The 26706-nt window shown below is 48.8% G+C and overlaps 1 protein-coding gene across 1 annotated transcript; it reads right to left on the reverse strand.

Annotated features, from left to right (window-relative positions):
- Positions 1-3302: 3302 nt before the first annotated feature.
- On the reverse strand, positions 3303-23429 carry LOC146871890 (uncharacterized). The gene is made up of 2 exons (XM_085599732.1): positions 22009-23429; positions 3303-4324 (listed from the first exon to the last, which is right to left on the reverse strand). Exons 1-2 carry the CDS (start codon positions 23399-23401, stop codon positions 3303-3305), a joined length of 2415 nt encoding a protein of 804 aa, XP_085455858.1. The 5' UTR covers positions 23402-23429.
- Positions 23430-26706: the final 3277 nt, after the last annotated feature.

Raw genomic sequence — 26706 nt, forward strand, 5'->3', positions numbered from 1 at the left:
CATTGAAGATAACAACCGAAATAATCAGTTGTTGAACAGATTCCTCAAGGAGGCTTGCCCTACTTGAGTGTCTGCTCTGGTGTCCGAGTCCAGACAATAATGTCTCGTGAATGTATGGACAGATCTCCAAGTAGCTGCTTTACAGATCTCGGAGAGTGGGACATTATTGAGAAACGCAGCAGTAGCCGCTTTCCCTCGTGTGGAATGTGCCTTAGGTAGAGGCCATAACGGTTTCTGAGCTAGTTGGTAAGCTAATTTAATGCTTGACACAATCCATCTGGCAATAGAACGTTTAGATGCTGCAAAACCTGTACGGACAGCACCATAGTTTACAAACAATTGGTCAGACTTTCTGACAGCCTTAGGTAAAATTTGAGAACTCGTTTAATATCCAAAGAATGCAACGCCCTCTCAGCAGGCGAGGAGGGGTTGGGAAAGAAAGTTGGTAGTGAGATAGACTGATTTACATGAAAGTCGGACACCACCTTAGGTAAAAATGAAGGATGAGTTCTCATCACCACCCTATTAAGGTGAAAAACCGTGTAGGGTTCTTTTGAGCAGAGGGCCTGTATTTCACTCACCCTACGTGCTGAGGTGATAGCTACCAAGAAGGCTGCTTTCCACGTAAGGTGCTGTAATGTAGCCTTATGTATGGGTTCGAAAGGTGGACTCATAAGCTTTGAAAGAACCAGATTCAGCTCCCAAGGAGGCGAGGGAGGCCTCACTGGGGGGTAAACCTTTTTGAGTCCCTGCAAAAAATCTTTTCCAACTTGAATCTTAAAGAACGAATGCTTAGATGGGGAGCGCCTATAGGCCGTAATGGCCGCCAGGTGCACTTTGATGGCGGAGAATTTTAACCCCACCCTGGCTAAGTGAAGCAGATAGGGTAATATCACTTCCTCTTGACATTTTGTAGGATTATGTTGATTTTGAATACACCATAAATAAAATCTCTTCCACTTACAGGAGTATGAGTGTCTCGTAGAAGGCCTCCTAGCTTCCTTCAATATGGTCATACATTCCTGGGGAAGGTTTAAATGGCCATACTGGAGGACTTCAGGAGCCATGCTGTTAAGCTCAGCGAGGGAAGGTTGGGATGGTAAATCCTCCCCTGCATCTTGGTTAGCAAGTCCGGCCTGCACGGCAGACGCTTGTGCGGCCGGATCGATAGGTGAAGGAGATCTGGGTACCACCACTGCCTCGGCCAGTCCGGTGCTATTAGGATCATCTTGGTGGTCGAGTGTTGCAGCTTGGTCACCACTTTCGGGATTAGCGGGAGAGGAGGAAAGGCGTACACAAATGTCATTGACCAGTCGATCAAAAGGGCATTCCCCAGAGACCCTGGTCGATAGTACCTTGAGGCGAAGCCTCGGCATTTTGTGTTGTTTTCGTCCGGGAAGAGGTCTACTTGCGGCCGGCCCCACTCCTCGAAAATGTTCTCTAGCACCTCGTCGTTGAGAACCCAGTCCTCTGGGTCTTGAAAATGTCAACTGAGTGAGTCCGCTTGAACGTTGAGCTCGCCTGGCAGGTGCACCGCCGTTATGGAAATGTTCCTTGCCAGGATCCAGTGCCACAGGGATTGAGCCTCCAGCGAGAGTGTCCTGGAACGAGTACCCCCCTGCTTGTTTAGGTAGTACATTGTGGTGGTGTTGTCCGTTTGTACTAAAATGGAACTCGTGCTGATTGAGGGCAGGAACGCCTTGAGGGCGAGATGTACTGCCCTGAGCTCTAGCATGTTGATGTGCTATAGCTGCTCGCTGCTGGACCACAGCCCCTGAGTCTGAAGAGACCCCAGATGCGCGCCCCAACCTTTTAGCGATGCATCGGTGATCAGTGTTTGCGATGGAGGTTCCTGATGGAAAGGAATCCCCACCTGCAGATTGCTCGACTTCAACCACCACTTGATCGACTGCCTGGCCGTTGTCGAAAGGCACACTTTGTCCTCCCACAGAGAAGACTTTTGGTCCCATTTGTCCTCTAGATCCTGTTGGAGAGGACTCATCCGCAACCTGGCGTTGGGCACTAGGAATATGCAAGATGTCATGGCCCCTAGCAGGGATGATATCTGTCGCACTGTAGACAGCCTGTTGTTTATAGCATGCCTGCCTTTTTGAGCGAGGTATAACTGTCTCTCCTCCGAAGGAAACACTTTTCCTAGTTCGGAATCTACAATCGCTCCCAGGTAGTGTATTCTTTGCGTTGGTGTGAAGGTGGATTTCTTGTGATTCACCTGGAGCCCCAATCGGTGACACAGATCCAGGCAGCGTGTCAGTTGTGAACGTACAGCCGGAGGCGATGGACCTTTTTGTAACCAGTCGTCTAGATAGGGATAGACGAAGACTCCTGCGCGTCTCAGGGCAGCAGCTACCACCGCCATGCACTTTGTGAACACTCGAGGTGCTGATTTCAGGCCAAATGGTAGAACCTTGAACTGGTAGTGGGAGGTTCCTACCACGAATCTTAGGAATTTCCGATGACGCTGGCAGATGGGTATATGAAAATACGCGTCTTGCAGGTCCAGCGAGCACATCCAATCGCCTCGACGGAGATGTGGATATATTTGGTGAAGTGCAAGCATGCGAAACCTCTCTCTCTTGATATGTTTGTTGAGTGTTCGTAAATTCAAGATGGGTCTGAACTCTGTTTTTGTACTTCTCTTCTGAATTAGAAAATATCTGGAGTAGACTCCTCTCCCTCTCTGCGCTCTCGGAACCCTTTCTATGGCCGATTTGAGTAGGAGGGTTGCCACCTCTTCTCTTAGCATCTTGAATTGATGAGACAAATGTACCGGGTGGACAGATGGAGGAGGACTCCGGAAACAAAGAGAGTATCCATGTTGCAGTATAGTCGGAACCCACTTGTCTCTGGTGATGTTTTGCCACTCTGGAAGATGTCGCGAAATACTTCCTCCCACCGGAGCGGTGGACGGTTTTGGAGGAAGCGATAGCTCATTGCTTGCCTTGAGCCTTGTTTCCACTGTTGGACTGGCAGTTGTTTCCTCGTCCTCTAGTTGATTTGCGGGACTGAAATTGTTGTTTTTTCTGTCCTTGTTGGTCTTGATTCTTCTGCCAGTGAGGGGTTTGAACCCTCTGCTGGAAGGCACGCCTGTCAGTTCCCCTACGACGACGGAACTCTTTCCTTTTCTCTAGCCCCACGGCTTTCATGGTCTCGAGTTCAGACTTCATCCGAGCCATCTCGTCGTCGGTATGTGAACCAAAAAGCGAACTCCCAGAAAAAGGCAGATTGACAATTCTGGCTTGTGCCTCAGGTTTCAGAGCCGTTAATCTTAGCCAGGAAGATCGTCAGGCTGAAATACCATGGGCGTAGGAGTGAGCTGCCAGCGTTGCTCCATCTGCTGCCGCACTTATGACTTGATTAGAGACCAGACTGCCCTCCTGCAAGATCTCCTCAAAGTCCTTCCTATCCTCCTGCGGAAGTTTATCTGCAAATCTTTGGAGAGAATCCCAAAGCGATCTGTCGTAGCGCCCCAAAAGTGCCGAGGCACTGGCCACTTTCAAACTGGAGGCAGCCGATCCGCACACTCTTCTTCCCCAAGAGTCTTGCGTCTTGCTTTCTTTGTCCGGCGGCACTGTGGATGACAAAGCCACCAAGTGGGTTTTCCTGGCGGCTGCAGTGATTACAGAGTCAGGTGGAGGGTCCGCCTTGAGGAACAGAGGATCCTCCGGAGCAGGACGATATTTCTTAAGTATTCGCGCCGGAGCTAACTTGATGGTAGCCGGCGTGAGGAAGACGTCCATCACTGGTTTAAGCAACCCAGGGACCAGGGGCAACAGTGGACGAGACGCCGTTCTTTCGTGAAGGGTCTCAAAGAAGACTGAAGAAGTCGTCTCTTGAACAGGCATTGGAATGTTCAACTTTGCTGCTCCCCTGCACAAAACATCCTGGAAAGTGCTGATGTCATCCACTGGTGAAACTCGAGATGGAGGAGTATCTGAAAGTGTGGGAGAGTAATCTCTCTTGGAAGAACGGCTTGAAGAAGAAGAAGATATAGGAGACCTACGCCGTCTTCTATCAGATCGCCCCGACTCTCTTCTGCGAGAGCTGGACCTCGATCTTCTCCTGGGCGAACGTGAGCGCCGATCATACTCTCTTTCCCGAGAGCGAGGACTTGTTGGTCTCCCAGGCTGGGTAAGATTCCTCAATCTAGTTAAGGAGATGCTTACTGCATGCGCCATGGAAGGCATACGTGGTGGTATGGACTGAGGCAGCACTCTGGTGGGGCTTTGTCCCGGAGGATGATCCTCTTCCTGCCTTCTTGGTGTCGGTGACGCTGTCATTTGAGGACTTGTTGGCCCAGGATGCTCTATAGGTGAAATAGGAGCTGGAGATGAATTATCACTTCAGGTGATCTGGATCTTGAAGGAGGAGATCCTGATCCTGCTGAGGCTGAAGTGAAATAGAAATCGGCGGTGAGCCAGAAGCTGAATCATGCTCCGATGCCACCTCCGGAGTATACTTCACTCTATGCGGAGACTTGCGTCTCGACACTGACCTGGATGTCTGTTGGCGCTCCTGATACCCCACAGCGGAGGACTGTCTTGACGGTGATAGGCCTATCGCCGGAGATCTGGACCTCGACACTGAGTGGATAACCGGAGACTAGTCATGCCTCGACGTCGAGAGCCTTGTCGTCGACGGAGGGCTTCTCCTGGACGGAGGCCTAGATCCCAACGGGGAACTTCGCCTCGACGTCTGTTTCATTGCCGACGTCATGGACATCTCTGACGACGGAGGCGCCTGCCTCGACGTCGATCCAGACGGAGGCGACCGCCTCGATGTCGATTCATGCTCCGACGACGATCTTCGTCTCGACGTCAGCAATGTCTTCGACGACGATCGCTTCTCTGTCGACGGCGAACCAAGTCTCGACGTCGATGATCGTCCATGTTCTTTTGATGACGATCTTCGCCTCGAAGTAGATTTCGCCGTCGACCTTCTTTCCTTCGACGTCGACTTCCTCCTAGATGTTGACTTCGACGTCGAACGATGATGTTTCTCCTTCGACGCCAAACGATACCTCCTCGACGGCGAAGTCTTCGACGAGGAACGAATGCGTTTCGCTGCCGGATCTTGCATCGACGTTGATTTTCTCTTGGAAGCATGAGCCTCCCTGGTCTCCTCACCTCTCAACGACGATCCCGCCACTGGAGTCTTTGACGCCGAGCCCGACGCCGATGGAGAACACACAGGGATCAACTGCTTCGACGTCGGCCGCATTTCAGAAAGGCCATAAAGCCTAATTCTCTCCCTTTCTTTCAAAGTCCTCTTAGAAAGGTCCTTACAATGTCGACAGGAAGCAGGAGAATGAGTGTCCGGTAGACAGATGATACACACATCATGAGTATCTGAAGCAGCCTTCTTTTTGCCCAAGGATGGACAGGGCAAGAACAAAGAAGGCATTTTCTGACAGAAAAAAGTTTTGAAATCTGTCAGCAAAACAGGAAAAATGCTTCACCAAAAAGAAATAATTAAGATGAAGCAAAAGTTTACTAGAAAAGTAGCAAATCTTGACTAGAAAGTCAAAACTGAAGAGAGCTGAATTCCAGGGTCCTAACTGAAGGAGCCGGAAAGAACAACTGACCCAACTGTCACCCCTGAGGAATGATGGGCTATTGGAATCAGGGCTGCCTTAAAGTTTTTTACCTGTACAAGGCTTTTCAGTCTCTATGGTATTGTATTGCAATGCAGCCTGCAGGCTAACAATGTTTTGTGGATCTGTGTTTTGCACAGTGTTTTCTTTTCTTTCTCATGAGTTTTTACCTCATCAAAAAAAAGAAAGAAAAAAAAAGAGATTTAGGTGTATTATTATACCTATGGTGTGTTATTGGATATTTATATCTGCATTGTCTAGCCTACTATGGGGGCTGCATTTGCTTGGAAAAAATAATATATGTTTATACATAGACAGAGCTGTATATATATGCATTTTTCATATATAATTTTATTATTTCCGGGGTCCCCGCACATGGGCGGGAATATTCAGTGCTTATGACTATTGGTGAGGATCCCCTGGAAGAGAATAGCTCTGCTCCAGCAATGAGTCCGCCTTTTCTCCACAAAGGTGAGAGCCATCAAAGGGCATGCACATAAGGGAACCTGAGATTTCCCCTGAAATGCCAGTCGTTCTCTGCCAGGTGTGGCGCCACAAGGCCACCGATGATGAAATCGCTCTGCCCAGTGAGTCGGTCGTGTCAAGTCTACATCTTATGGTGAACTTAGCTGCATCTCACCCGTCAGCCATAGCCTGGGAGGGTATGGCTCGGGTCTCATTCGACACCAGTGGCAGCACTTGCACAATCGAGTCCCTTACCGTATGGGAGTATTAGTTCAATGATCATGTGGTGTTCACCAACAGCAGTGCTAGGCCTGAGAGGACATTATCTTACCAAAGGTATCCAGTCTCTGGGATTCCATATCCTATGGAGTGGTAGGGAACACATCATGGTTAATTCTGGATGTGGAGGCTTGGACCAACATGCTCTCTAGAGTGAGGTGCTGGGTGAGGAGACTGAGGTCCCCAGGAGCTGAGTGATGGCGGCAGGCAATTGTCCTATGCTCAGGAGCCTCTGTGCAGGCCTTGGAACGGGTAAGACGTCTGTAAGAACTTCATTGAAGGGGAGTAGGGGTTCAGAAGAGGGTACTCTTGGCTGAAGCACCTCCCTCAAGACTTTCGTCTTGACTGACGACAGGAAACTAAGGCTCCAGTACCTCAGCTGCCCTATACACCACCATTGCAAAAGAGGTAATCTCCTCCGTAGTCCCATACAGTTGCTTTTTCCTCAACATGGAGCTAGTAACCATAGGGGGTCATAGACCCCAACCATGTATCGCTGTCTCCAAGCCTAATAAGGGACTGGATAAGCTCCAGGAAGCATGTGCCTGGTTGACGCCGGTGTTGGCGACAAACAAGGCCCATCCGGTTCTGTGTCAGAGTCGGGAATAACGATCAGGGCAGGACTGCCTAGGGGTGTTGGTGATGCCAGGGGCATCAACAATGGAGCGGGTGCAGAGGAATGTCTTGGTCTTGCCAGCGGCTCCGCTCTGGATCCAGCATGGGATCCATTGGGCCCAACTGGCGCAGAGGGTGAACCCGCCTGAGCGGGTCCAGTAGGGGCCCTTACGCACCCATGTGGCCCGAACACACTCCAGAAGTGCCGGGCCTCCAAAAATATGAGGCGTATGGACTTATAAAACTCCTTCAACTGGGCGGGGTTCGCTCCAGGGAAATGGGGGAAGTGTGGAGAGGACCTCGGTTCAGGTTCCTTGTGTGCTGATGCATCCGTGTCTCGTAGCCAATTTCTAGGTTTTCTTTATGCTTGAGGGACTTTCTCAACTTCCCTGATGATTTGCAGCGCGATGACGACCGTCGGGAAGAGCTCTGCAAATGGTCTCGGAGTCGAACTAACCACCTAACGGTGCGCAGTGGTACTGCTCCAAAAATCTTCTGGGTCCAGTCAGATGCCTGGGGAATAATCTGCAGCTAGAAGTCTCCCTCAGATGAAAGATGCTATGATGTTATGGGTGGTACGGACATAAAAAAAGAAACTGACATCAAAGGAACACTAACATCAAATCTGTTTCTATTCTATAAGGTATCTGGTCATAGGTGTCAAAAGGACCAATCTCAAAGCAAACACTGAAGCACTCAGCAGCATAGTGTGACATGGCTTTGATTTCCATGGCATAGAGGCAACATCAAGGCACTGCCTGCAAAGGCAAACTATTGGGAAGAGAGGGTGCAGGGCAACTCGACCCTGATGAATACCCCAGAAGATGCCTGGTGACTTCTGATTTTGGCATGTCAAGTTTTGTGCAGCTATGTCTAGCTGGGGAATTACAAGGTAGGAAGGGTAACAAAGTGGTTATTTTCCATTTTAACTCCCACACGATACTCTGCTCTCCAGTGCAGAAAAAACACAGATTAGTATTTCTCCAATCATGGCATGAAACTATAACTATACTCAGAGGTGTTCCTTTGCTTAGTTTGGTGCAAATCTGTTGAGAGCTACTTGAGCAACTAGTGCTAAAAGAAGGTGGAAGGTGGACTAAGAGGTTTGTTACATTGCTGTCTTGACAGTTAATTCATGAAGTCTTTCAGGATAATACATTTGAAAAATGATGACAATTCCATTGATAAAGGGAGTATTTTTCCCTTCATCCACTGAACAATTTGAAGATCATCGCAGCGTTCAAGGCTCTGATCAATCTGACCGGCCAGCAGAAACAGAACATTTTTGCTATAGTTATCAGTATAAGATGCCAGACAACAAACATTGTTCCCTTGAAAAAGCGACAAAGATGATGTAATGTTACTGAGAAGCATCTCTTGACCCAGATGAGAATATGTGGGATAGGCAGATACTGACCGCAGATATACAATCAAAACTAAGGGCCTAATTACGAGTCTGGCAGTCCAAGGAATGCCAGACTTGTGGGGACACGGCAGTGGAGGTCTTCCTTCTGCCCTGTTACAATTAAGGTGGTAGGATTGCCATTGCCCCGCCGCAGCCGCCAGAGAACCACCGTTCACTGGCACTGTTGCGGTGATCAGGAGGCCGTAATATGCTTGGCATGAGCGCCATGGTTCCGCCAAGCGTCTTACGAGTTTAGTCTCTGCCAAGGTTTTCAAGGTGGTTCCTCCTCCATGAAAACCGTGGTGGAGAGGAAACAAAGGAGGCCCTACAGGGCCCCTTTGTGATTCTGCACCATGGGGTGCAAGCAGGGGTGCACATGTGCCCCCCTGTGTGCATGCATCCCAGTCCCTGAATGGAATGGACTATACAGTCCATGCCATGCAGGAAAGGTTTTTGGCGTTCTCATTGCGCTGCCCATTTTCAGAGCACCGCCGTTGGAACATAAAACAAAACAGACCACCAGACATGAGAAACACTTGTAATCTGGCGAGCGCCCCAACCATGGGTTTGGTGCTGTGGAGACGGGCTGACCCGGTGAAGCACCGCCTAACTCATAATCTGGCCCTAATTTTTTCTTGAGGGATTCGCATGCCCAAATTTGGGTCCATGGATCCATAAACATTTTTTTTAAATTGATATTTTATGCTAATCCTTAAAAACAAGTATAAACAACAAAACAATTCACAGGGTAAATATGCATGGCTAAGATCTTTCACAATGCACACTGTGGACCCCAAAGCTTGTTTGCGGCCTGGCCATATGCAGGATTGGCTGCAAGCATACGAATGGGCACAAGGCCAAGTCACAATCAAAGGACTGTGGCCAAACACTGTTGTGCAAGGCCAAAGGCAATGCTCAGCATAGCCTTGATTGCAAGGGAAGTATGGGTGCAGGATACCAGCAGCAGTGACTTCCTCCTTTGCCTTACTCTGTCTACCACTCCAGTTAGAGCACATCATAACAGCCCTTGCATAGATTACAATATATAACTTCACTAAGTGAAAATTATTGAAAAATATAATGTCTAAATATTTAAGGAGTCATTTTAATATGTGAAGCATAATTAAAGTCTAACAAACAATACATTTAGGTGACGATTCCGATTGGGTAAAAAAAAATCCCGTACGACTCGTATCCGTATTTTTTTACGGACGATTCGTACAAGTCCCGTCCCACCGGTGAAGTACGATTCGTACGTGAAAAATACATACGAATCGCTTGGGGAAAGGTCTACGAGTCGTACCCGGACAGTTTTACATACAAATTGTAAAACTGAAGTCCGAGCGCACAAGTACGATCCGTACCGCCCTTCCGAATACACAAGCGTATGTAAAACGTCCCGTACGGAGCAAACTCTGTACCACTCGTATCCCGGGTAAACTTGTGCCCGGGATACGAGTCATACAGCCCCCCCTCCCCCCGGGTATGTCCGCACCTACCCCCGTATGTCAGCACCGTACCCCCGTATGTCAGCACCGTACCCCCCATGTCCGCACCGTACCCCAGTCACGTACTTGGACGCACCGTACCCCAGCACCGTACCCCAGCCCCGTACTTGTACGCACCGTACCCCAGCACCATACCCCAGCCCCGTACTTGTACGCACCGTACCCCAGCCCCGTACTTGTACGCACCGTACCCCAGCACCGTACCCAAGCCCCGTACTTGGACGCACCGTACCCCAGCACCGTACCCCAGCCCCCTACTTGTACGCACCATACCCCAGCACCGTACCCCAGCCCCGTACTTGTACGCACCGTACCCCAGCCCCGTATTTGTACGCACCGTACCCCAGCACCGTACTTGTACGCACCGTACCCCAGCCCCATACTTGTACGCACCGTACCCCAGCCCCGTACTTGTACGCACCGTAACCCAGCACCGTACCCAAGACCCGTACTTGTACGCACCGTACCCCAGCACCATACCCCAGCCCCGTACTTGTACGCACCGTACCCCAGCACCGTACCCCAGCCCCGTACTTGTACGCACCGTACCCCAGCCCCGTACTTGTACGCACCGTACCCCAGCCCCGTACTTGGACGCACCGTACCAAAGCCCCGTACTTGGACGCACCGTACCCCAGTACCGTACCCCAGCCCCGTACTTGTACGCACCGTACCCCAGCACTGTACCCCAGCCCCGTACTAGGGCGCACCGTACCCCAGCACCGTACTTGGACGCACCGTACCCCTGAACCTTCCCCTAGCATCGCGTATTTACGGACCTTACAACAACATTGCGTATGCGAGCACGGTACAACAACATCGCATATGGATGCACCTTACATACGTGAAAACGACTCGTACTGAACCAGGACACTGTAAAACAGCACAAGGAGGGTCAATTCGACTCGCACACCACCACAAAACACGTCTACAGTACAAAAAACATCCAAATGACTGACCTGGCACATCCAAACAGGTAAACAGAGGCCCAAACTCACAACCACCTCTTATAACACATCCCACCAAAAATTCAAACTCAGGCCCACCCACAAATGGACCAATAAAAAGGGCCCACACACACAAACCATGAGCCTTTGCAACAGACTCACTGCAGCTACAGAGCACACCCCAACAACTGCACCCATACACCTTAACATAGACACCTTCACACACACTCCTTTACACAAACCCCCTCTCCACATTCCCACACACACCTTCACATTCACACCCACACACCCACAACCATCCACACCCTCACCCCACACAATGCCCACAGACAAGAATCCAAAGTTCACAAGGGAGGAGCTGGACATCCTTGTCAACGAAGTCATCAGAGTCGAGCCACAGCTCTTTGGAACATTGGTCTGACAGACCAGCATAGCCAAAAAATCACGCCTGTGGCAGAGGATCGTCGATAGGGTGAATGCTGTTGCGCCCATCAGAAGGACCAGGAATGAATGCCAAGTCAGGTGGTACGATCTGTGGAGGACAGTCAAGCGCAAAATGAACGAGGACTACGCCCAGAGCAACATCACTGGAGGTGGGCTGCCCCGCAGACCGGTACATTACCATCCCTGGGAGGAGAAGGTGATGGCCCTGCTTCCGCCGGTGGGAGTACACGGAGTCGAAGGAGTTGCAGAGCCTGGTGAGTACACTAACAACTTATGTAACATGGGGGTAATGGCATCCACACCCCAACTACACCAAATGCACGCAACTACCCCCAAGCCCTCACCGGACACCACCACACTCAAAAACAACGCTCATACCACTAACATGTGTATGCCCCATCCACAAAGCAAGGCCATGCCATGTCCCAGGCTACACGAAGCACAAACCCAAGACTGGATGTCCGGGATGCTGGGAGGGTGGGGCTCACAAAACACATTGTTCAACTCAGAATCAGACACCATTGCCCTCAGCCCATATGGCCCAGGTACATACCCATGCACCATGCTCAATGCAAGGGGACTGGCAAAGTACTGACAAGGTAGCTGACACTTGGCCCTGCTGTAGCCAGCACAAGGCCCTCCTGTGACCACTGTAAACTCAAACACCAACACCACAAGCTCAGATATCTAGGACAGGAACTCACACTCACTGTCATGCCAGCATGTACCACGAGGGGACAGATACATCACCTGGGAGACCCACAGCCAAATCACACTACACCCACCAGCAGGCCCTGTCACACACACACCCCTTACACAAGCACACACCCCCGGGGCAGGCAATTGATTTACCCACTCTCACAATGGACACGGACACAACAAGATCAATACATAGCCAAAGAAGCATCCAAGCCAAAAATCTACATGGCAAACACTCAGGAGAACATATCAATCTGTCCCCCGCAACATACCCATCCACAAGTGAACAGTGAGGAGAATGCTTGCTAGGCACATACAACTACCTGAAGGAACTGTGCCAACTTGAATATGTATGAAACATGGATGTTGCATGAAACAGCATTAACATTGTCTCTCTCTCACACAAAGGGCAACGTCATGGATCTCCCCCCAACAATGGGGGGGAAGAATCACAGTCCCAGGCCCTCCTTTGACCACTGTAAACTCAAACACCAACACCACAAGCTCAGATATCTAGGACAGGAACTCACACTCACTGTCATGCCAGCATGTACCACGAGGGGACAGATACATCACCTGGGAGACCCACAGCCAAATCACACTACACCCACCAGCAGGCCCTGTCACACACACCCCTTACACAAGCACACCTCCCCGGGGCAGGCAATTGATTTACCCACTCTCACAATGGACATGTGACACAACAAGATCAATACATAGCCAAAAAAGCATCCAAGCCAAAAATCTACATGGCAAACACTCAGGAGAACATATCAATCTGTCCCCCGCAACATACCCATCCACAAGTGAACAGTGAGGAGAATGCTAGGCACATACAACTACCTGGAGGAACTGTGCCAACTTGAAGCTGTATGAAACATGGATGTCGCATGAAACAGCATTAACATTGTCTCTCTCTCACACAAAGGGCAACGTCATGGATCTCCCCCCAACAATGGGGGGGAAGAATCACAGTCCCAGGCCCTCCTGTGACCATAGTAAACTCAAACACCAACACCACAAGCTCAGATATCTAGGACAGGAACTCACACTCACTGTCATGCCAGCATGTACCACGAGGGGACAGATACATCACCTGGGAGACCCACAGCCAAATCACACTACACCCACCAGCAGGCCCTGTCACACACACCCCTTACACAAGCACACACCCCCGGGGCAGGCAATTGATTTACCCACTCTCACAATGGACATGTGACACAACAAGATCAATACATAGCCAAAGAAGCATCCAAGCCAAAAATCTACATGGCAAACACTCAGGAGAACATATCAATCTGTCCCCCGCAACATACCCATCCACAAGTGAACAGTGAGGAGAATGCTTGCTAGGCACATACAACTACCTGGAGGAACTGTGCCAACTTGAATATGTATGAAACATGGATGTCGCATGAAACAGCATTAACATTGTCTCTCTCTCACACAAAGGGCAACGTCATGGATCTCCCCCCAACAATGGGGGGGAAGAATCACAGTCCCAGGCTCGGGAGGAACCTGATCCCACCGGCAGCGACGCCTCTCATCACTCCGCGGATTACCCCAACCCACCTGGACCTTCTGGTGTCCAAGCCCCTGCAGCACCTGCCTCAGGTACATCTGTGCCAACCACCACCCCCATTCCTGCCACATCCCAGGAGCCCTGCCCGCACTGAACAACTGAGCCAGTCTGACCTGGAGGGACAAGGTTCGCCGGGCACCCAGGAGGAGGCAGACAACCCCGCAACTGCCATCCCTCAGGGGTCCCTTAGGCCTGATGTGCCAACAACAGCAGGCCAGGCTCGTGTGGGCAGGGGTGGTGAGAGTGGAGGCAGGCGGAGGCGAGAACCTGACCAGCCAGCTGAAGGGATCGGTATGTCACACATACGCAACATCATGGAGGCATACCGGCGTGACACCAGGGCCATCAGCCAGGTAGTGGAGACCCTCACAGAGATTAAGAACCAGCAGGCCGAGCAACACGCCAGTCAACAACAACACTAAGGACGGATGGAGGCAAGACTGGCTGAGCTCCTGGCGGTGCAAACGGACATAAGCCGTTCACTCCGTCGGATCGCCGACAACAAGGGCAACCCTCCCTGTGCCACCAGGCGAAGACCAACACCAGCCACAGGGAGGGAGGAGGAGGAGGATTTGTCCGACGGAGCGTCCCAAACATCTTCAAGGCCTGCATCTGAGGGTCCCGCGAGGAAGGTGGGTCGTCCACAGAAAAGACCGTGAGAGGCAGCGGACCATCCACATCAACCAGGTCACCTGTCCTGGCAGCTGCCCTTCATGCGCAACAGCAGCACCTCATCCACTGACATTCTCTGCCACATGGACTTGCTGGTCACAGTCTGACCAATGATGACAAACACTGTGTTCTGGACTCTGATGACTTCAAATGCCAAGGATCCCATCTCCCTCTGTGAACTTTGGATTCTAGCCACACTGTATAGCACCTATTTTCACCCACAATATACGCCCCCCACCGAGAATAAAACAAACTTTCTCTAATTAGATGTTGTAGTCATTTTGCATGAGTCCACAACATACGTGTGGGGAAATGTCAAACTATGCCTGAGTGTTGAACGAACTCCAGCCATCCATACCCTTGGATCTGAGTCCGGTACAGGACACACATGGGTCACAATGTATCATCCAATACAGACATGGAGCCAGTGGCGGATGGTCCATTAGGGGCGCTGGGGCAGCGCCCTACAAAAGAAACTGCTCACTGCAGTTCGGCCAACAGGAATGTAAGCAGACGAATTGACAGCTTTTACAATTCGTCTGTTTACATTTCCGGGCCGGCCTGTGCTTCAGGGGTGAAAGTGCGCATGTGTCAAGGCACAGCGCACGCAGGCGATAGCAGGAGTCTAGAAGATGGACTGTCTGCGCATGTGAGAGAGGAGCAAAGCCCCTCACTCACATTAACAAAGCATTAGGCATGCTGCGCATGCCTAGTGTAGTGCAGGAGTCTGGAGATAGGCTCCTGCTCGGGCGGTGACGTGTTTTTCGTAAAGTCGCCCCATGCCCTATCAAATGCCAGCCGCCCGGCCCCCCGTCGCATCCAGTCTCCTGATATGTCAGTTGGTATTTCCTGTTAAGCGGCAAAAGAAAGAGCTGGGAGAAGTTTGTTCCACGGTCCACCACGTTGCAGAAGGGACGTGATGCAACTCGGGACTGGAGGAGATGCCTGGTAAGTTTTATCATTAAATTAAACCCCCACCCACCCCCCTCCCCGCGCGTACCCCCCCCTCCTCCTCAGTCATGCCCGCTGCCCGCAACTGTTGTGTGGTGCTCGATGTGTATGGTGTTGGGTGGGTGTTGAAGAGCACACGGTGTGTGCGCTCTGCATTCCCTCTTTTTATTTTTAAAGCAGTGCTTTAAATGGGCCGGTACTGGGTACTCACCGGTACGGAGTACCGGCACTTCTTTTTTTCCCCCCTCTAAGTACCGGAATTTCTCCATGCCCAGGGAGAGTACCGGTACTCACTGCAGCATGCTGGGATTTCCCAATGATCCTAAAGAAATGGTCATCATGAGAGCATACACAGCATTTCTACTCAGCAGTGTATGCTCAGATGATTAGCATTTCACACTGGCAGCGGCAATCATCTTGCTATCAGCAACAGTGTGACGTGACGTCACCACCCCTTAGCTGTGTGGCGGGAAGAAATGGAAGCCGTTTAAATATGCAGTTTGCAATGGGTTACCCTTCCTTCTTTGCCATACAGCAGTGAGGATCACGGACAAGGAGCCAGTCAGGTGCAGCGCCTAAGTATCAGATTTCCCTCAAGGGCCAGGCAGGGGGCCCAGGACTGTATTCCTGCATCCAGAGTCATCCAGGACCCAGGAAGCAGCAATCAGATTCCTCCAGCCCCCCCCCCCCCCCATTCATACAGCGTCGCTGAGGACTCAGGGCACCAGGTGGGCAATTTTAACCCCTTAGTCTGCCACTGCCACTGGCCTGAGTGCCCTCTCTCTCGAGTCCAGGTGAGATTGGAGAAAGCCTCTACCCAGGTGGAGACTGCATATGCTCGGCGCCGGCAGTGGTCAGTCACTCTTCTACTGAGAGTTCTCCGGTCGTGGGGCATTCTGATCCCAATTGACTCAGCCTGCTACAAAGGGGCAAAGAAAAAGGTAAGTAAAACTCGCCACTTTCAGGATGCCAATGCTGATGCTCAGTGAGCACAATCTGTTACTATCAGGCAGATTTGTTTTTTTTTAACATTTGTTTCTAGCTGTTAAAATACCCGCACTCGAGTTAAGACGAAAGAGCAATTAGATGCCTTTACATTTTGTGTTTTCTCTTGCCATGGAGGTTGAATGTCATTCGATACCATTGGAAAAATTGCTGCTTATTCTTTTAACATGGAGACTTATGTTTACTTTTCTTTTCCCGACTGCAGGGCGAGAACATTTTTTAAAGTTTACAAACATTAATACCTGTGAATGAACTGTACAAATATTTTAATTTTGGAAATAGAAAGGACAAATGAAGCAGCTGTTTTGTTATTCTGAAGTGTCATGGAAGAATTTAATAGGATACTTTACTGGGTGATGCCCGAAAACTAAATATTCTCTGGATCCAGGGGTCTAGCTTCCAGAGGTGCAGCAGGTGCAGAGACCTGGGGTCTATTGAAACCAGATTATTGCTGTATTTCACAGATCACACAGGGGTTAGTGATCCATTTCCTTCCTTGCACTCAGGCCCATGATACATTGGATATGTCACTGGCTGGTACCAAATTCCACACATTATTCTTGGTGCACTGCATAGTTTTTGTCAGTAAAACTATGTCTGTGTAAATTTAGTGGTAATGACAATGAAAAATGTGTTGTCTCTGAATGACAGTGCACTACTGCACTATGCACCAACAGTTGCATACCACACCAATCCCTGTTAATTTTGTCCAGTAGCCCCGCACCTGGCCCCACCCCTAAGCCCGCCTCCTTGCATGTCCCTTCGGTCATAGCTCAATTGTGTGAGAACCTGCACTTTTTTCCCCCCATTTAAAGCACTGTTTTAAAGTACTTTGTTTGCACTGTGGTGTAGTGCGAGTTGTGTTTTGATTCTTTCACTGGGGTTATTGCTGTGATAAAACGTGCCACCAGCAGCCAGCCTTTGCCTTATAGAAGCGCTGTTGCTGACTGTCTTTGATCCTAATAAACACAGGCTTTCAATAAGAGGAGGGCAAATCACATTATCAGTTATCACCCTCCCATTAGTGGACCGGATGTTGTGCAGAAAAAGCCACTCATGAAACAAGCAGCGTTGTCGGGTTATTGGTTAATTTGCTGGGTTGCTGAAAAGCAATGTTAGTGCCCTAAATCACACAAACAGCTGAAATGCACAATCACCTGTCGGCAGTCAAATGTGAAGTGGCAGATGACACTAATTCAGGGCCGCAGTCACTCGCCCACTCCTGCTCTCCAGGGGTATGTAATTATTGAAAACCCTTACAAGGTGAGAGGCAATGCCTCATCTGTGGCTGCTGCTGATGTCATTGCAAGCACAACGTGCATGATGAAACGGCTGTAGCGACTAGTGAGTCCAGTTATAGATAGAGTGCTTTGATCCCTCATTACGGTTGTTTCTGAGCACTCCCGATGTTGGCAGGTGTAGGAACTGAGGCACCTAAAGATCGGCTCTAGATTACAAAGTGTGATAAAGTGGTGAAGCCAGGGGCAGAACCCTGGGTCCTACATCAACAGCCAGTGCCACAAAACCATTAAACCAGTGGCCACGGGAATTATGTGATTATGCATCGGAATACAATTGGCATATAATCCATCTGCTGCACATTTTACAGATTTTGAAAAATGTTTCTAGCCACAATCAATCCAAAGTTTCTAAAATATTGAAATACCACTAGTGGTTCTGTGCAATGGTCGACTCTTTCCGAACGGTTAACTGGTCACCTTTCAGTAGCCTATTGCAGTATTCAGCTGTATGGCAGCCAAGTATTAATGATTTGAGATTTTCTGAGATAGGACTATTGTATGTAAACGGAATACTTGGAGTTGGAGTCGCAGGATTTAGAGAAGTGCTCTGAGGGGAGGACTCCCATGGGGGATGCATTTTTATTTTTGCCCAGGGTTTCTTGAAGTTCTAAGTCCTGCCCTGTAAGTGGACACCTCTCCTGTGCAGTCCTTTGAGCAGCAGCAAACCATTATGGCCGATACAAACGTCACTGACCTTTTAAGTTTATTAAACTTGTAAGATACTACTTTTATCAAGCTCGTGCGCTTAATAAAACTAATTTTGTAAGTCAGTCCGCCTCGCAAACTTGCACACGTCTACTCAGAGTCCATGATGGATACTACTTAGTTAAATATTACCATTTCAAACAGGATTATACCCTAACTGCATGATATCTCCTATGCACTTTTTGAATTCAGTGTCCTTCATGTAGTGTGGGTGTATGTCAGAGCAGATTTATAATCACTCGAGGGTGCTGCAGGGGGAAAATGACGAGTATCTTGATGTTTCGATCACAGATGAATCTGGGAACACAATCTCTGCCTGCGGATTCCAAATGAAAATGAATGAGGAGACAAGCGCTTAACTAAGAGGAGACAATTTATGGGAGAAACCGACCCTCCTTGCAGCTGTTTTTTGCGGTGGGATTTCATCTGAGACATGGCAGTCACTCTTAAGGAGAAGAAAACATTCATCCCTGACACGTGCAAACATTAATACTTTCCCACAGCTCAAAACCCAGCCATAGTATTACAGAGACTGCTTCCATGAAAGACTGAAAGAGTAGAAAGCAGATTTTAAAAAAAGATTCTCTGCGGAAATGCATCCAACCCCCTCCCTCCGTCCATAGCCCTGTAACCCTCCTCCATAGCCATGCCTGCACAGCTCCGAGAACCGTCATACATGGTGTCCATAGTCCCGTGCGGTGCACCCCATGCTTTCACACCCCTTTTGCCTTCATATACTACCTGCACAGCATTGTGTACCTTGCACAGCACTGCCTTCAAAGCCCTGTGCACCTTCATACCCTGCTTGCATAAACCTGTGCGCCATCAGACGCTGCCTGCACAGGCCGTTGCACCTTCATACTTTACTGTCTGCACAGCCCCTGGCACCATCATACCGTGCCTGCATGGCCTTGTGCACTTTCCTACAGTCAGAGCCCCTCTCACCTTCATACTGTCTGCACAGTCCCATCCAGCCTCATACACTGCACAGCCCTGGCTGTAGACCTCCGTACACCTGTCTGCATACTACACCGTACACCCTCCGTGGCTTCGCCTGCACGGCCCATGTACTTCTATAGTCTGCACAGTCCTTTCCACCTCCACACCCTGTCTGCACAGCCTCTCATGCTCTCCGTAGCTTCTCTGCTGGAGCTATGCACAGCTGTGCCTGTTCATAGGCCTGTCTGCAGCCATGCTTAAAGGCCCTGTATTGAGCAACATAATTCTGACAATGGCAAAGTTTTGACTCTTGAGTGAAAAGACTTGCCAAGTTTCACTACTAAAACACAGATACAGAATATGAAGGAACAGTGCAAGTGCCTATTATGGGAAGACAAGCACTGGTAACACGTGCTGTCAGTGTTCTGCCTCCTCTCATTCTCCCGAGGTGCTTGCAAAAGGCAGAACTCTTATATAAATAGAAGGAACATAATGAACACACCCCCCACTTTGGGGTACCAGTGTTATAGCCAGGGTCACAGGATGTATTCGATGCTTCTGCGTTTTAGGCATGATTATGGATTTGATACCTTAGCTATATAATCCATCATCTACAGCCTAAATTGAAGATTTTAACAAAAAACCATCAGAAAAAGGATCAAATGTTACTAAAAATGCAGTAATATGTTGCTGCACAGTGGTCGGCCCTTCACATAGTGTTAACATGTGCAAAAAATGACATAATAATGAAATAATACTACCCTGCATTACACTGTAAAATGTAGTCAACCCTGCTGCATAATTTGGTACTTCCTGTTGCATAATTCCAGAGGACCTGATTAAAGTGCTGCTGCTCTTCTGGTCCTTGATAGAGGTGGAGAGAAGAAAAGGAGAGAGATGGGAGGGTAATAGGGGTCATAAGGAGGCGGCTGGGGCATTGCTGGGTGTATTGCATTATTAACCTTCCTGCTTCCTCATATGTGCTTGAAAATGCTACATTTATTAACAATCTTTTCAAAATTTTCTCGGGGGAGAACCCCCAAACCCCCCATAGGTTGTTTAGGCACACTCGCTACGCTCGCTCGTCTCAGTGCAGTACTGCGATAATTTTACGCCCACCACTTTCAAATGTCACCAGCCGCCACTGCATGGAGCACAATACTCACCCGTGATGGCCTCAGGCTGCTGAGAGGGGGCTTGCAATACTGTGCGGACAGACCAATTTGGAAGAGCATCATTAAGGTGTAGAGGTCATGGCTCATGTGGAGGTACCCGGGGAGGGAGTCTCAGGTATGTGTAGCCAGGTGGGAGAACTATGACCTGCATGCTGGAGTGCGGTGGATGTGAAGAATGTTGGCCAGGGCAAGGTTGGATGCACGGAGTTGGCCCAACGGGGTCTTGGATGACAGACGTCCAAGGTTGGTTTGGGGTCTGCGGTTGTGGACTGCCTCCTGAGTGTGGGTGAGGAGTTTGAAGGTCATCCTGCAGCAGACAGTGATCCATTGCAGCTCTCTCAGGTGGACGGTGATGTGGCTGGTGCGCGGGATGTTGAAGCTGAGGTGTGCAGATGCACCCTGGATGTGGACAAGTTTTCCGGGAGTTTGGCTGTACTTGCTCTGTAGAGGGCGGGGCTGTAGTTGACACGGCTGGTGTCGTGGACCTGGGGGACGGTCTGTCTTGCCTTGGAGTGGATCTATCTGTGGGTCATGTGCATCATGCGGAGGGTGTTGCAGCATGAGGTACAGATGCTGGTGAGTTGCATGGCAATTGTGAGCGACGAGTCCATGATGCACACCATCTTGGGTGCGTGGCCACTGGGTGCTGGTGCAGTGCCCTGGCGGGTGGGACATGTGGTAAATTAATTCAATATTACCTCATCTCAGAATTTCTATACTTAATAATCATAATTTCAGTCAAAGCAAAGAGAGGAGTCTGTGGTGTTCGAGTAAAAAAAGGGTCCAGTAACTCGAGTTAAGGGGAGAGCTCCAGCACCAAGCGGGTACAGGAGTGGTCTGCAGTTTTATTCACACATCAGAATATTTATAGTTTTCAGTCAATAGGAAAAAGAAGAAAGGAGAAGTGACAAGAAAAAGGGAAGTGACAAGCAGTAATTTCCAACAGATGTGTCAAGGTAGGGGCGTGTCTTGTGTCTCGTGAGAGGGCATGTGATGCGTGGAAATGTGTTCTCTTTCAGTTGAAGGCCCTTACTCATTCGGGGGTTTATCTCTGGCTTAGAGTCAAGAACAGGAACCATCTTGTGTAAAACAGGAACTATCTTGCTGGTTCTGGGAATTGGCAGAACCACAGAAATGTGTGTTCACAGTGTACAGCCTTGTGCTTCCTCTATTAGTTGGTGTGGTTTCAGGGCCTAACCTCGTGCTTCCTCTTTCAGTTGGGGGTGGTCACAGGGCAGCTGGTGTGACAGGCTGAGTCACTAACAATGGACAGGATGTGGCTGAGTCTCTGGCACAACTGGGGGAAGGCACACAGGCAGGCTTCTTGGAATTGGCTCGACCACAAGGAGCAGGGGGTTGTGCAAGATTCAATGGGGATGTGAAGGACAGTTTTCAGACAAGTTGCTGAGAGCATGTCACACACAAAATGGGTGTTTGTCTGAGGCAAATGGCTACCAGGCAGAAACAGGGAAATGATGGGGCACAATTGTCAATTTTATTTCCACATTCCCTCCTTGCCCCAGAGTGTACCTATATTATATCTCAATTTGCATGAGATCATCTATACATTCTTGTAGCATAATTCTTTCCCTTTCTCTCTGCTGGACAAGTGGTTTAGGAATGCAGTTTGCAGCGCATAGACCGCACAGGGCAGGACCACATTGGATGCAAAGGCAGCATCCAGTTATTATCAGGAATATTATACCTGCTGTTGACAGCAGTTGCCATCCCCAGGACGATATTATCTTCCAGAACCAATCAGACCACGTCCAGATGCCAGGTTCTTGATGTAAACTTACGGCTATCTTGTGTAATTTGGTTATGGCCGTGTATACAGATGGGGAATTATCAGGAATAAATATACAGCAGCTAGAGCCTATAATTTTACAGGCTCCGCCTCTGTCAGCCAGGATGATGTCAAGGACAAGGCGATTTTGGAGAGTAACCAATCGTATGGCGGACTGCTCCTGGGTTAAGCTCCCTAGGGCAGACGCCGTCTGGTTTACAATAGCCTCTAAGGTCCTTGTCAACCTGCGTATAAGCTTGCTGTTCTGTACAGGGCCAACAAAGAAGAAGAACCCTTTGTTAAAATCTGTATACTGTTCCCATGAGGTTTCTGTTTGGTCAACCAAGGAGGTATCGATCGTTCTTTTATGTCTGACATGGGGCACTAGGAGGTCTCGGTGGTAAGTGGATGGGGCCACAAAGACAGGGGGTAACAGGAATGCTATATAACAAGTCCCCCCCCAGTTCAAGGGCAGCTGCACATAGGCCGTTTGGCCACAGACGAAATAAGTATGGCGAGATACTTGAAATGAGGACTTTCCTCTTTCTTCAAAACTTATAGTGGTATGACAGTCACTGTGTCCTAATGGAAGAGAGCCATTTTTCTGGATGCACAGGTGTCCTTTTACTGGTGAGACCGAGATGGAAGGGGGACCAGCATTCTTTTTAGGTTTGGTATTTAACATCTTGTAGGACATGGTCATGTTCCCTTGCTTGTATTCTTCACTTTCTAGGACTGTTCCTGTCGCCTGAGGACTTCCATCCTTATTTGGGTAACAGGCAGCATTAAGTACCTTGTTTAAGTTACCCCAAGGCCATCCATTCTTGCATGAATTATTTCCGTCAGGGCAGGAGGTGGGGGTGGTATGGTCAGCTGTTATTAGGGCAAACCAGGCTTCACAAGTCCCATTATAGGAAAATGGAAAGGGGAAAAGAGGCATCCCTCCCTTTTTCTGATGAGGTGGGAGGTGGCCACATATCCAGCAATTTGTGCTATTGCTGGCCTGATGAGTGTAGTGTAACATCTGTATAAAGGTATTGTTTTGCAAGGCTAGTCTATGGGCGTGTTCATGAGGGGGTAGGTCATGATCATGATATGTGTGTTCCTGAGTGCTGTTGGGTGCATGAGAGGTGTGTGGTGTTGGAGGAAAAACAGTGTGGAGGATCCAACCAAGACACGTCATAATGGTTATGAAGAAAAACAATATCATTAAACATATGATAGAACCACTACGCAATTTCTTAAAGTTCTTGTTTCTGCGTTTCATTCTATCTTTTTCCCACATAGTCAAGGTGTTTAAATCCATCCCCATGCTCCAACCGCTTCACCACTGGACCTGCGCCCAGTGGACTGAATTAGCCAGAGTCCGGATGGAAGACCTCAACTTTGATTTATATTCTTGTTGTGGGGTCAGTTCCAAAGGCACACAAGATTGTTCTGTTACAATGTCACTAGGGTTGGCAGCGTCGCCGGCAACAGTGTCTCTTTGTCCAAAATATTTCCGGCAGTGGCTCGCGTGTAGCCAGCCCTTCCTGCCTTCGACCTTCACCGCCGTCCGCGTGGTTAGGAGCGCGAGCTTCGGAGTCTTCCACCTGGGCTGAAGAGGACTGGTCCTGTCGTAGTTTCTTATCATCACCCAGTCGCCGGGTCGGATGGTGTGTTCTCCAGGGGCGGTTTTGTCAGGGAAGGCTGCAGCGACCTGTGAACGACAAGATTGGAGTGCAGACATCAAGGAAGCCAGGTAATCAGTCAATATTCTGCTGTCTACATCAGTAATTATTTTAGGAATTGGTGTACCCCACATATTTGGTGGTCTGCCAAAGACCACCTCATACGGAGATAGACCAGTTCTGGAATGTGCTACCATACGCATGTAGAAGAGGGCAACCGGTAAGGCTACCATCCAGTCCACGCCTTTGTCTGTACATATCTTGGGCAATTTTGTCTTCAAAGTCTGGTTGTGTCTCTCTACTAGACCTGCTGCTTGAGGATGTCTTACGCAGTGAAATTTCCAAGTGTACCCTAACAGAAGAGACACTTGCTTCATGAGTTCAAAGGAGAAGGGCTGGCCGTTGTCTGAGTAGATGACGCGGGGCAACCCATATCTCGGGAAATATTCTCTTACTAGTTGCTTAGCAGTTGTTGTTGCAGTGTAATCTGGGACGGGATAGGCTTCTGTCCATCTGGTCAGAGCACATACTACAACTAGCACATACTTGTGACCTCTACATCTCTCCATCTGGATATAGTCCATTTGGAGAACTTCAAATGGATGGTCAGGGGGTTGGAATCCACCCTGCTCCACCTTTGTGCCTTTACCTAGGTTGAACTGATTACAAATCATGCACGTTTTAACTTTTTGTTTGGCTGCAGCTCTCAAATGTTTGTTGTGCCATATGTTCTGTATGCTGTCTAACATTGCTTTTTCTCCCAGATGCGCTGGTCCATGTATGGTGTTTATTATAACCTGTACCATAGCATCCGGCAGAAACCATACTGCTCTTTCAGGTGTCATCCAACCCTGATCTGAAAGGACCCCTCCTTTTTCCTTCCATTCTAGCAGTTCCTGTGGTGTGGTGTGACTTTGGACATCCTGGATGTCAGAAAAGGGGTCTCGTATTGCGTATTGGCGGTGTAGTATATTCAATTCTGTGTTTGCTGCTAATTTGGCTGCACTGTCTGTGGAATCATTTCCTTTTGATATTTCATCGGTTCCTTTTGTGTGCGCTTTACACTTTAATACTGCAACTTTCGCTGGTCACTGACTGGCCTCTAAGAGGGCAGTGATGAGTGTAGCATGCTGTATTTTAGACCCGAGTGATGTGAGGAATCCTCTCTCTTTCCACAATGTGCCGAAGTTGTGTACAACCCCGAAAGCGTACTGTGAATCAGTGTAAATGTTAACTGATTTTCCTTTTGCTAAGTGACATGCTCGTGTTAGTGCTATGAGTTCGGCTGCTTGTGCCGACAGTATCTCTATCTTGTGTGCTTCCAAGGTGTTTGTACCATTTGTGACGGCATAGGCTGCTGCTAGTTCTCCAGTGGGGAGTATCATGCAAGAACCATCAACAAAAAGTGTCATTTCTGCCTTAGAAAGGGGAGTATCTTGTAAATCTGGTCTGGGTTTGGTCACTAAATCAATTATGTCAATACAATCGTGAAGTTGTTCAGTAGGAGAGGTCAGTGGCAACAGTGTTGCTGGGTTTAAAATGTTGCATCGTCTAATCTCAATATGTGGCTGAAAAAGCGTCATCTCATATCCGGTGAGTCTGGCTATTGTCAGAGGCTGTGTTTGCGTTCTGTTTAGCAGAAGTTCTACAGCGTGTGGGACCTGGACTATCAGATGATGTCCCAATACAATACCATCGCTTTGTCTAATAGCTTGTGCAGTAGCTGCTACTGATTTTAGACATGCAGGTAATGCTTGTGCTACTGGATCTAATGTACTTGAAAAATAACCACATTGTCTATGTCTGTCTGCTTGAAGTTGGGTCAGGACTGATAGTGCTGTAACTGAGTTTTCTGTTACAAACAAGGTAAAATCTTTGGTGTAATCAGGTGTTGCTAACACTGGGGCTTGACACATAGCCTTTTTAAGAGACTGAAAAGCTTGCGTGTGTTCATCTGTCCAGGGTAATTGTGGAGTAGCGCCAGCTTCGAGTGTTGTCAGCTGCACTAATGGTTTAGAAATGAGTGCAAATTGCGGGATCCACTGTCTACAATATGAGGTGAGACCAACAAAAGCTCGAACTTGTTTCTGTGTTGTTGGTTGTGGTATTTGTTGTATGAGCTGGATGTGTTCCTGTGTAAGCTGCCTACCCTCCTTTGACAGCAAGTGCCCTAAGTATGCCACTTGCTGTAAACAAAATTGGAGCTTACCAGGGGAAACTTTATGGCCATTTGCAGCTAGGAATTCTAGTACTAGTAGTGATGCTTCAGCACATGCTGCGTCAGATCTGGCCGTAATGAGGATATCATCAACATATTGTAGTATGGCTGTATCCGTGGGCATTTGAATAGTGTTCAATTGTCTTTTCAGCGCTTGGCTATATACACTTGGACTTTCGGTGAAACCTTGAGGAGCTCTTGTGAATTGGAAACTTCGTCCTTCTAAGGAGAAGCCGAAAAGGTATTGACTGTCTGGGTGAATGGGTATACTGAAGAATGCGTTTTTTAAGTCAATGACAGAAAAATGCGTTGCTTCTGCATCTATGGCTGTGAGTAAAGTGGAGATGTCTGGGACCACAGGGTGTTGTGGAATGACACATTTATTGAGCTCTCTCAAATCCACCACTAGTCTGTAGACAGGTGGTGTTCCTGGTTCCACTTTTTTATGAACTGGTAAAACAGGGGAATTGCAAATGTTCGAAGTTGTTTCTTTAATCACACCTGACTGTATTAGGTCCTGAATAATTAACATTAATGCTTGTTCAGCTTGAGGTGGAATTTTGTATTGTCTTATACGTGGTAGTTGGGCTCCCTCTTTCAGTGTAACCTTGTGAGGTGTTATTTCCATACATCCTACTGTGGTGGAATCAGTGGCCCAAAGGGTGTGTGGCAAATCTTTCAAACGCTCGTCTAATTCTCTACTTGGGTAGTGGCCCTTAACATCTCGTA

This window comes from Triturus cristatus, chromosome 1_1 (genome assembly GCF_964204655.1).
Source record: "Triturus cristatus chromosome 1_1, aTriCri1.1, whole genome shotgun sequence".
Classification (NCBI taxonomy): domain Eukaryota; kingdom Metazoa; phylum Chordata; class Amphibia; order Caudata; family Salamandridae; genus Triturus; species Triturus cristatus.

Coding starts and splice junctions, on each gene's coding strand:
- LOC146871890 (XM_085599732.1), bottom strand. CDS start 23,401: ATGGGGATGGATTTAAACACCTTGACTATGTGGGAAAAAGATAGAATG. Junction 4,325..22,008: donor GCAACTGCTGTCAACAGCAG/GTATAATATTCC, acceptor TTTCACCTATAG/AGCATCCTGGGCCAACAAGT.